We start from the raw sequence: 9,856 nt of genomic DNA, 5'->3' as shown, positions 1-9,856 counted from the left end.
CGATCCTTACAATCAACCGTGAAGTAGGTATAATCTGAAGTTTTCACACGAGGCTGTGAGAGGTCAATTCACCTAAGTAACCAAGTAACAGGGCTGGTGAGGGGACAAAGCACTTCAAAGTGTTCATTATTACACCGACTGCACTTCGTGGCGGGACTGTGATGAAAGGGTATGTGCACTAAACACAGCAGTGGGCCCTCAACCAATGCTGCGGGGTCTGGGCTGACACTAGGTCACCCATCCGGCCACACTGCCCAGCTCTTCACCCCCCAGCCGGGTTTCCGGAAAGGCGGGGGGCAAGGGGCGGCCGCCTCCCAGCGCGCAGAGCCCCGCCCCCGCTCCCGACGAGGCGGCGCCCTGACGACACAAAGGCGGGGCCTTCCGGGGGGCCGCCCCGCTGCAGGGATGGGGGCGGGGCCTCCGCGGAGGGCACTGCGCGGACGCGGAGCGCGGCGGGCTGTGGCTCCGCCCCTCGGCAGAGTCGGCGCCACCATGGAGGAGTACCACAGGCACTGCGACGAGGTACCGCCCCTCGGCAGCCGGCGAGCGACCCCCGCCCCTGCCCGCCTCGGCTCCAGGCTCGGCCCCGAGGGCGCCCCCGACAGTCGGGGCCCGGCGCTCTCCGAGCCCGGGCCCCCCCTCCCCTGCCCTCCGGGCCCCGCCCCGCCCGGCCCCGAGGCCTGAGTGGGGGGCTGCGAGTCGGGGTGGCAGGGGAGGGCGGGGGATCGAGGTGGAGGGCCGGAAGGCGGGCTCGGGGTGCGTGGGGTGGGGATGAGGTGTCGGCGCCGCCCGTCTCCGAGACGGGCCTTAGAGGCCGGTCTGCCCGGCGGCTCCCTCCGCCCCTCGGCGTCCCGGAGGCAGGTGCCGCAGCCTCGCGAGCCGGGCCCTGATGGCGGAGCCGCGCCCCGGCACCGCGGCGGGGGTGGGCTGGAAGGAGGTGCCCCGCGGATCACGAGCCCCCGCCTACTGACTGCCTCAGGCCTCCCGGCGCCTCACCGGAACCCCACGATGTTAGGTGTTCTCTTCGTGTTACTGATGGGGACTCTGACTTTCATGGCGACTAAGCGATTTGCCCGAAGTTAAAACCGCCAGGAGCCACAGATGCCCCATTCGAACCCAGGCCTCTTGACTACACGCCTGCAAGCCTGGCTCCCCTTAGCCATTAGGAGGGTGAGGCCTTAGGGATCCCAGCATAGGGACCGGCCTGAAGGGCAGAAGAGAGCAAGGCCTTCTCCGTCCAGTGGTAGCCACAGGTGAACGATGCAGTGAAGGAAATAAAGTAGGCACCTGGCGCAGGGGCCACCGCAAGTGGTGTGCTGTTCGACCCCTGGAGAGGGCTTCTGGTCCCTCCGTCTTTCGGATGTAGGCTTCTGCGGAAGCCACACTGAAACCCATTTAGTTTTGTGATGCAGGTAGCACACAACGCTTGTAGGTTAGTGGGAAAGTATTCTCATTTTAGAAATTAAGGCACAAGCAGTTTCTCAGACCTATCCCTCCCACCAAACGCTGGTCTACTGACTCCCAAGGGGGTTCTGTACTACAGTACCTCCTAAATATATTTGAAAAGAAATGAAATTACATGTGTTACCATTGCTACCCACTACTACCTGATTATTGGGTGACCTTCCAAATCGCAGTGAAACGGACATCATTTAATTTGTAGGTCACTTGAAAATGACCTTATTTTAAGGTGAAATGATAATTTTGAGAGGGTCAGAATGTGAGAGTTGTTTTCACAATCCTAGTTGTTTAGGATTTTTTTTTCCTTTGTTGGGGAATTCTGTAGTGTAATGAAATGAGTTGAAAATATTTTAAATTTATACTCAGGATGATACTTAGCTCCAGAATTGTTTTTTTTTTTAACTAATTTTAAGTTGCACAGTGGTATTTTACAAAAATGGTGAGGTCATAAAGCACCTAAAACGTCTCCATGGAAACAAGTCATGTATTGCCTGAAGAGTTTTGGTTTAGATTACGATCTTATCACATAGCCTAGTTCTCTACTCTAGGACACTTGGATGTCATTAATAGTTGTTTTTAACTTAGAAGTCTATCAAGCCACTTCACAACAAAGATTAAGTTACCCGGCCTATTATAATATTAAGGTGACATTAATTTAGATCAAGCATTTTCATAATCTTTAATTCAGGAAAGCCACATTTTTGCCCCACATGAAGTTAAAAAACAAAATTGAAAATAGTCTATTAATTAGTCTCTTTATAGATCACTTCATTCTTATTCTTCTGTGGCCTTTTCCTATATACTGATGTATGTGTATACATCTTTATATCCTCCTCCTGCTATTTCCTGAGCTTTACAGTACAAAGATTCTCAATCTAGGGCATTCATCAAAATCACCAGCAAAGCACCTTTAAAAAACTGTGTTTGCCCAGGCTGTGCCCCAGACTTAATGGATCAAAATCTCAAGGGAGGTGGGTGGGGAAAGCATTCTGCAATTGTAGAAGTGTTCTCGGTGGGATTAGCAGCTGGGTACACCTGACACCCCTTATCATTATGGTCTGCTGTCACTAACACCTGCTCAGGATAGCCTAGGGTATTCTGTGTGTCACAGCTACAAATAAAAGGAAGTCTGTGTTGAAAGCAGCTGTATTTTGTTTTCCCCCCCTTTAGGTTGGCTTCAATGCTGATGAAGCTCACAATATTGTGAAGGAGGTGAGTTACACATCTTGTTCATCTTGAAACTTTAAAAAGCTCTGTTTTGACTTCCAGTACAAACTTAGAAACCTTACGATTAAAACAAGATTTTAAATATTTTTTAAAAATTTTATTTATTCATGAGAGACAGAGAAAGAGGCAGACACATAGGCAGAGGGAGAAGCAGGCTCCCTGTGGGGAGCCCGATGCGGAACTCGATCCCAGGACCCCGGGATCATGACCTGAGCCGAAGGCAGACGCTCAAGCACTGAGCCACCCAGGCATCGCAAGATTTTTAATATTTACTCACTTTTTATAGGGGTGCTTTATAGAGATGGGCCTTAGGAAGGTGTTTTGTTGTATGCCATCAGGTATCCTGGAGCTTACTCTGAAAGTGATATTGGAGCATAATTCTAGAAAACTGGTTTGCTGTTTTCTAAAATTGATGTTCTGTCTTTAAAAAAAAAGAGCCCTTATTCTGTAGGGCGAATATTATTTTAAAAATTAAAACTATAGAAGTATGTGTGTGTATGTCTCTGTCACACACACATTTTTATATAGGTAAATTATATGTAAAATATGTCAAAAGACCCTAGAAGTATGTTTTAGCCCAATTTAATTGGAAAAATAATCACTTAACACAGACACTGATATGCTAAATCAAAATCTTAAAATTATTTGAAACATGGAATCTGATCCTCCTAGTAGGCAAATAGACAGGAAGTTCTATTTGGGAACCAATTCTGACAGGAACTTGAATTACTCTAGTGGTATCACATACAGACTATACTGTGAGTAAGGCATTTATGAACCCTTTTAATAGTCCTGAGTCATTTTCACTGTGCCAAATCCTAGGAAAACAATGAGCTGGCCCAGAAGGCAACCATGTATTGTAGGTGTGGTGGCTGGATCTGTGTCCTAGCAGGCCCTACCCTGCCTTTAGTCTGGGCTGGATTGGCTTGCCCTCTGGGCATTCAGCACCTTCTCAGCCCATCCTGAGACAGTGTCTGGCCTGTCTGAATGTTCTAGGGCACAAGCTCACCCAGAACTCATCCAGGTCTAGTCTTGTATAGCTAGGATCAACCCGAGATCTGAGAAAGCTAGACAGGCACCTCAAAATGCTGCCGTATTTTAATAGTTCAGACATATGTAGTGCAGCATGATGAGTCTAGCTAACAGTACTGTATACTTGAGAGCTGCTGAGAGTAGATCTTGAATGATTCTACCACAAAGGCAAAAGGTAGTAACTACATGGAGGGGTGGATATGTTAACTAACCTTATTGTGATAATTTTACAATATATCTGTCGTATCAAATCACATTGTACATCTCGAACTTACACACTGTCTTGTGTCAGTTACACCTCAATAAAGCCAGGAAAAATAAAATGACAGCAACAATAAGGAGGATGATAATCTGTAACACTGCATATGTGCTTCCTCTGTCGCAGTCACTATACTTGAGCACTTGATGTTCACGATCTCACTCCATCCTCACAACAACCTGATACAATGAGGCTGTTCTAAGGGTTAGGAAAATAGGGGCTCTGGCTCTGAGAGTTTAAATCACTTGCAAAAGGTCACAGTGATTAGGTGGCAGAAGTGACTTTACAGCCTACGACTGGGGTTCTAGACCAGCACTCAATCAGGCATCAGAAATGGATGTGAATGAGCACTGGAAAATTATTTAACTGTCTTGTGCTAAAGCATCTGAAAAGTGATGTTTGTTGATTTACTTTTAGTGGCAGGAGGTGGTAGCTTTATAGTTAAGTAATTACATAATGTAAACAGAAATGTAAATGAAAATTTACATGAAAATTCTATTTTTAAATTGGACTCCTGCTTTGTTTCTAGCATCTGAAACCTAGTTCAAATCCCAGCTGTTTCAAAGCCAACCTTTAACCAATTAATTTCACCCTTCCTTTAATCTCCACTTGCCTCCATAATCCTTTTATGACATAGCTTATCATCCTTGATTAGTCTTTCTTGTGTTACAGATTTCTTTTATTAGCTGCTCTGCTAGTTCTTTCCAACAGAGGCCATGTCATTTTTATCTTTATATGGCCTCTAGTTATCTCATAGACTGAGATAATACGTGCAGGTGAACACTTTGAAAATCCTAACGCAGAGAAGGTGAACACTCTGAAAATCCTAACACAGAGACAGGGCATAATAAATATTTACCAGATGCATATTTTCTAAGATGCTTTTTGGGATTATAAATATTTTTATGTTTTGAATAAACATATTTGTTTATGTGATTTGTATATGCTGTGATTTGTATATGTCTTTAACTGTCTTCTGCCCTTTTAGTGTATAGATGGGGTCTTGGGTGGTGAAGATTATAACCAGAACAACATCAACCAATGGACTGCAAGCATAGTGGAACAATCCTTAACACATTTGGTTAAGTTGGGAAAAGCTTATAAATATATTGGTGAGTATCAGTGTCCTTCCTCACTAGTTTATTCCCCTTTGTCCTCACGGTCTTCTCTGAATTTAGAGAATATAAATGAGTGTGATACACAAGTTGGATTCTAATAGGACATGAAGGACTTCTACCTTATTCAGACAAAGACAATATATGGTATTACCTAAAAGATGGAGCTCCTGCCAGCCACCCACCTGTCCTTAGTAGCTGTACCTTTTACATTTGTATCAGCTGCCCCCCCTTCCACCAAAACCCACTCAGCCCTACTGTCTCCCTGTCAGGAGCTCCAGGCCTCCTTACATGGCCGTAGGATGGCAAAGCGCCACACGGTAATTGTTGGGAAAGTGTAATCTTTTCTTCATTTTTGTGTCTGGATTATGCCCATGGAATGAGGCACGTGATTTGGCCCACATTTTTTTCCTGCAGCACAATCATCAGTGGTTATGGCCGCGGGCAACAGACTGGATCCAGTGGGGTCAAAATCGTGGTGGTAGATAATCAAGAGGACTTATTTTTTTCTAATCTATTTGCCGAATGCTTTGTTTTCTGTTGGTTTTTACAGCTTTTAGAGCTCTGAACTCAAACACTTTGATATCTTCTCCTTTGCCAGTGCTCTCATTCTGCAACTTTATTTTTAGTGACCTGTGCAGTGGTCCAGAGGAGTGCCTATGGCTTTCACACAGCCAGCTCATGTTTTTGGGACACCACATCTGATGGTAAGAGACCTTAAGCTGATTCATACAAAATCCAACTTCTGGCAGAGTCAAATAGTGCACTTATTATCAGATGCTTACTTACCTCTAATTAAATTCTGAAAAAGCATCAACAGGATTGCTTTGTACCTAGCAACAAATATACCTTCAAATATGAAATGTGAAGATGTAACAGATTGCAGAAAATATGATATTAAAACCAATTAAAATGTGTGATTTCGATATTTTGCTGATATTTCAAAGTCCTTTTTTTTTGTGTTTCAGGAACCTGTACCGTAAGATGGGAGAACCGAACCATGAACTGTATTGTCAATGTTTTTGCCATTGCTATTGTTCTGTGACAGACTAAAAATGTTCGGTCAAAGCCATTAACTTAAGAATTTGTCAGTGTATCCTTTCTAAAAAGAGTAGTTACTTATTAATGTGTTAGATGACAAGTGTGCAATATGCTTCAAAAGCTAGCAACAAAAACTGAATATTATAAGCAAGCAATCTCATAGTAAGTTGGCAGATTATCTCATTCTATCCGGCATCATTTAAATAGGAAAAATTTAATGTTGGCAAAACACAAAAACAAATACGGCATGACATGAAAATACAATCTTATGTTTACACCGGCTTTTCACTAACATGTACCTAAGAAGATGGAGAAATCCATTCAGATAATGAAATTCTATTTCATCTAGGGAAGTTAACAGGAATAAATGTATGACCCCCCCCCCAAAAAAAAAGCTGCAGAGATAAATGTAGAGAAAATAATAACTAGCTAACACTTCTTAGTTTTTCATTTCTTCTCCTCACTCAGTTGTAAACATCATTTAGTGGAAAATAGTTCTGTTCATTTTTTTCCCTACCAACTATTATTGCAGTAGCAACCATCACTGACTTGTTACTTTTCTGAGAATTGTCAAGACAGTTTTTAAAATTCCAGATTCTTGGATTTACATTTGAGGGCCAAATAAATCTGGTAACCTGAATTCCCTAGTTAAACATAATTCATGACTGTGTGATGAAAAGTACACAATACTGACAGCTGCCTTACAACTGACTCATTTCATGTAGATCTAACATTTATGGAATTCCTATTATATGCATATTTTTCTCTTAGCATTATAGTTATCAATGTACTGTGCAAATTCTGGCACCTGTTCAGTTGGACAGCTAACATGTTGGGGGAAGAAATAAGGAATTGTTTTACAAGAAGAAAACAAATCTGGTTATCCATGTAGAAGTAAGCAAAATGAATAGCACTTATTGCTGACAGAGAATTATAGATGTCATTTTAAGCATTGCTCCTAGCAAGTAAAAAAAAAAAATGCATAAAATATGCAACTCTTAAAGGCCTTACTAGCAGTATAACTACACAGATCGTCAATTTTATCATTGCTTTAGTTACAACCATCTGTAAATAATTTAAATACTACATGGGGTTCAAATTGAGTGGAATCAAGTATAGATTAAAAGTATACAATCATTAGCAGGTTAATGAATATCTCAGGGCTTATGAAATGTAGTTAAATTTATTAAAATAAAAGATGAAAAATTAGGGTACATAGCTGGTCACCAAATATGAAGTCAATCTGTTTATTTAACCTGGAAAATAAAATTAAGTTTGCATATTACTAATACTAATATGTTTAGAGAGTGGAATCATGATTCATTGCATTTTGAGGGGAAAGGCTTATATTAGTACTGACAATATTAAGATAGTAGATAGTATTCTTGTAGGAATACTACGTGCATGTTTGATATGTTGCTGAATAACAGTAATTGTTTAATGTTTAAGAAGAATATTAAAATATGAGGATAGAGTTTCATGCAGTGATCTACATTTTTGGCACGTCAAAAATTCTCACAGCCATTACCTTTATTTTACTTTGCGCTGCTAGCTTTTGTGCCCTTGAAGATTATAATAGTGACCAAAATATCTGTGCGGTTAAGGCTTGCTTTTGGTTATTATTATTGAAGCCTGATTCTAAAGGAATAATAATCAAATATACCTCGTGAACTTGCTATCTGCTCTGTTTTTATTTAAAATACAATAAAGATTATCTTCCTGTGCTGTGCTTTTGCTTCTTGTGTGATCATTGAATAAAGAAATGGCATTGTGCTTACTCTAAAAAATTCTAAATAGGAATAAGGAAAAGGAATGTTAGGTCACACAGATACAGTGTACAGAATAAATACCATTAAAATAGCAACCCAAGCCCAGTATTCAACATTACAACATAATAGCTTCTATTTTATGCCTTTTATTCTGATTTTAACACAAAATTTCACTTTAAAGAAGTCAATGTAAAATACATTCTGTAACTATTAGCTTTTAATGACTATTTTTGGGAAGGAATTTTGTCCCTGTTTGTCAACTTTCAATTGAGTTGTTGCTGGTTTTGTTTTTTAATTAAAGACTTTAAGTATGTAAAATTAGGGTATTCAAATGTAAGTACTAACTCGGATTTTTGTAAAGCTGCAATTTTATGTTTGTAAAGTGCTAGTATGCTGCCCTAAGTTGATGGCAACATCTCATTACATTTTCTTTAGTAAAAAGTACTTTTTTACTCTTCTTCCCAAGCTGGATGTTATCTAATTATGAGTCACTGAAAGCATTTCACCACCTAAAGTCATCACATTTTTAAAGTAATCTTACAATACTGCAGATTTTCAAAGTTTGAAGTAAAAAACCCAACAAACTGATAAGTTCTTTAAAAGAGAAAATGCTGACTCTTTATGACAAAGGATGTAGTTCTTTTATATAGCAGACACTAAGGCAAAGGTTGAGAGATGAAAATTTCACCCCATGTGTTAGGACCTACCTGAGGGTAATTTGTTTTAAAATACAGAAGGTGGAGCTATATTTTGTGACTAGAAAGATTCAGTAAAACCTTTGTATATTTGTGAAATGCCTTATAAAAGGCTCTTAACCACGCAGCCCTTTCAAGATTTAGATGGCCATCATCAATATACATTAAGTGGTCCAGGAGATTCTAGTCCACAATGTCTAGTTGCAAACCCTGTAATTCTCGCTTGGGTGTGTCATCCTTGGATACGTAGGATATATTGACAATCCAGGACTACTTAGAACTGACTCCTTCATGAAGAATGTTTCGTTCCAAAATGGCTTCTAAGGATGTCAGGGATGAAGCTGGGACTTTGAAGACACTGGTGGTGGCACCACCCGAATAGTGGTCACTTCCCTACAGAGAATGCAAAACATGGGCAACTCCCCCACTCTGGGATGCTTTAAAGGTATAGACTATATGGGAAGTTTCTTTGCAGCTCTGCCTTACTGTGTCAGGGAATTTGATGCCTGGGTTTATCCAGTAATGTATATTCGGCTTTCTTCATGCCAAAATACATGACTTTTTATTTTACTGAATGCTTCATCTTTTTAGATATTTTTAAGAACATCAGCTTTGAACGAGGTATTTCAGTCTGGGTTTCTCAGGGCAGAGTTTTACATGAGCCAGTAATGAAAGCTTTGTCAACTCATTTTCATCCCCTATAATACCTTACGGAGAAAATCTGCATGAAAATTATTAGATTTTGGCATGTTCTGACCTTTAATTTTGTAGGCCAGGAATTTGGGTTAAGCTGCATGAGCGAACGTGGGCTTTCATAGTTAATGCTCATACAAAACACCACCCAAAATGGTCAGGGTTAGAACAATGGTTTCTTAATAATCAAATTAAAGCAAATTTTTTCTGTAAAGGGTCATATAGTAAATATTTGAGACCTTGCAGGCCTTTGCAACTATTCAAGTATGCCATCATAGTATGAAATCAGCCACAGACCATGAGTGAATGGGTGTGACCGTGTTCCAAGGAAACTATTTACAAAAACAGGTGGCAAGCTGGTGAAGTTTACCAACCCCTGCATTAAAGAAGTGTTTCCTAGCCACTTAAAAAATTAGATATTAACGGATCTGAGAACTTTTTTTCCCTTTTATTGTTCTCAGTTACAAAGGGACACAAAGCATTTTTATGTTTTTATTATCTTGGACTCAGAGGGACCTTATCAGTGAGCCAAACCTGTACTCTATGAAAAGAAAGAAGGGCTAC

At 40.9% G+C, this 9,856-nt stretch overlaps 1 protein-coding gene across 1 annotated transcript; it reads left to right on the top strand.

Annotated features, from left to right (window-relative positions):
* Positions 1 to 412: 412 nt before the first annotated feature.
* Positions 413 to 7,864, top strand: DYNLT3 (dynein light chain Tctex-type 3). Its single transcript, XM_055339179.1, has 5 exons — positions 413 to 522; positions 2,632 to 2,673; positions 4,968 to 5,091; positions 5,724 to 5,801; positions 6,063 to 7,864. The coding sequence occupies exons 1-5, from the start codon at positions 493 to 495 to the stop codon at positions 6,137 to 6,139; spliced, it is 351 nt and encodes a 116-aa protein (XP_055195154.1). The 5' UTR covers positions 413 to 492; the 3' UTR covers positions 6,140 to 7,864.
* Positions 7,865 to 9,856: the final 1,992 nt, after the last annotated feature.

The sequence above is a fragment of the Nyctereutes procyonoides genome, unplaced genomic scaffold (assembly GCF_905146905.1).
Source record: "Nyctereutes procyonoides isolate TBG_1078 unplaced genomic scaffold, NYPRO_anot_genome, whole genome shotgun sequence".
Lineage (NCBI taxonomy): Eukaryota > Metazoa > Chordata > Mammalia > Carnivora > Canidae > Nyctereutes > Nyctereutes procyonoides.
This window is presented reverse-complemented; position numbering and strand designations above follow the sequence as displayed.

Bases quoted from the DNA above. Each gene is read 5' to 3' on its own strand.
- DYNLT3 (XM_055339179.1), top strand. From the start codon at position 493: ATGGAGGAGTACCACAGGCACTGCGACGAG. The intron at 523-2,631 runs GTACCGCCCCTC...CCCCCCCTTTAG, and splicing joins ACCACAGGCACTGCGACGAG to GTTGGCTTCAATGCTGATGA. The intron at 5,092-5,723 runs GTGAGTATCAGT...CTTTATTTTTAG, and splicing joins AAAAGCTTATAAATATATTG to TGACCTGTGCAGTGGTCCAG.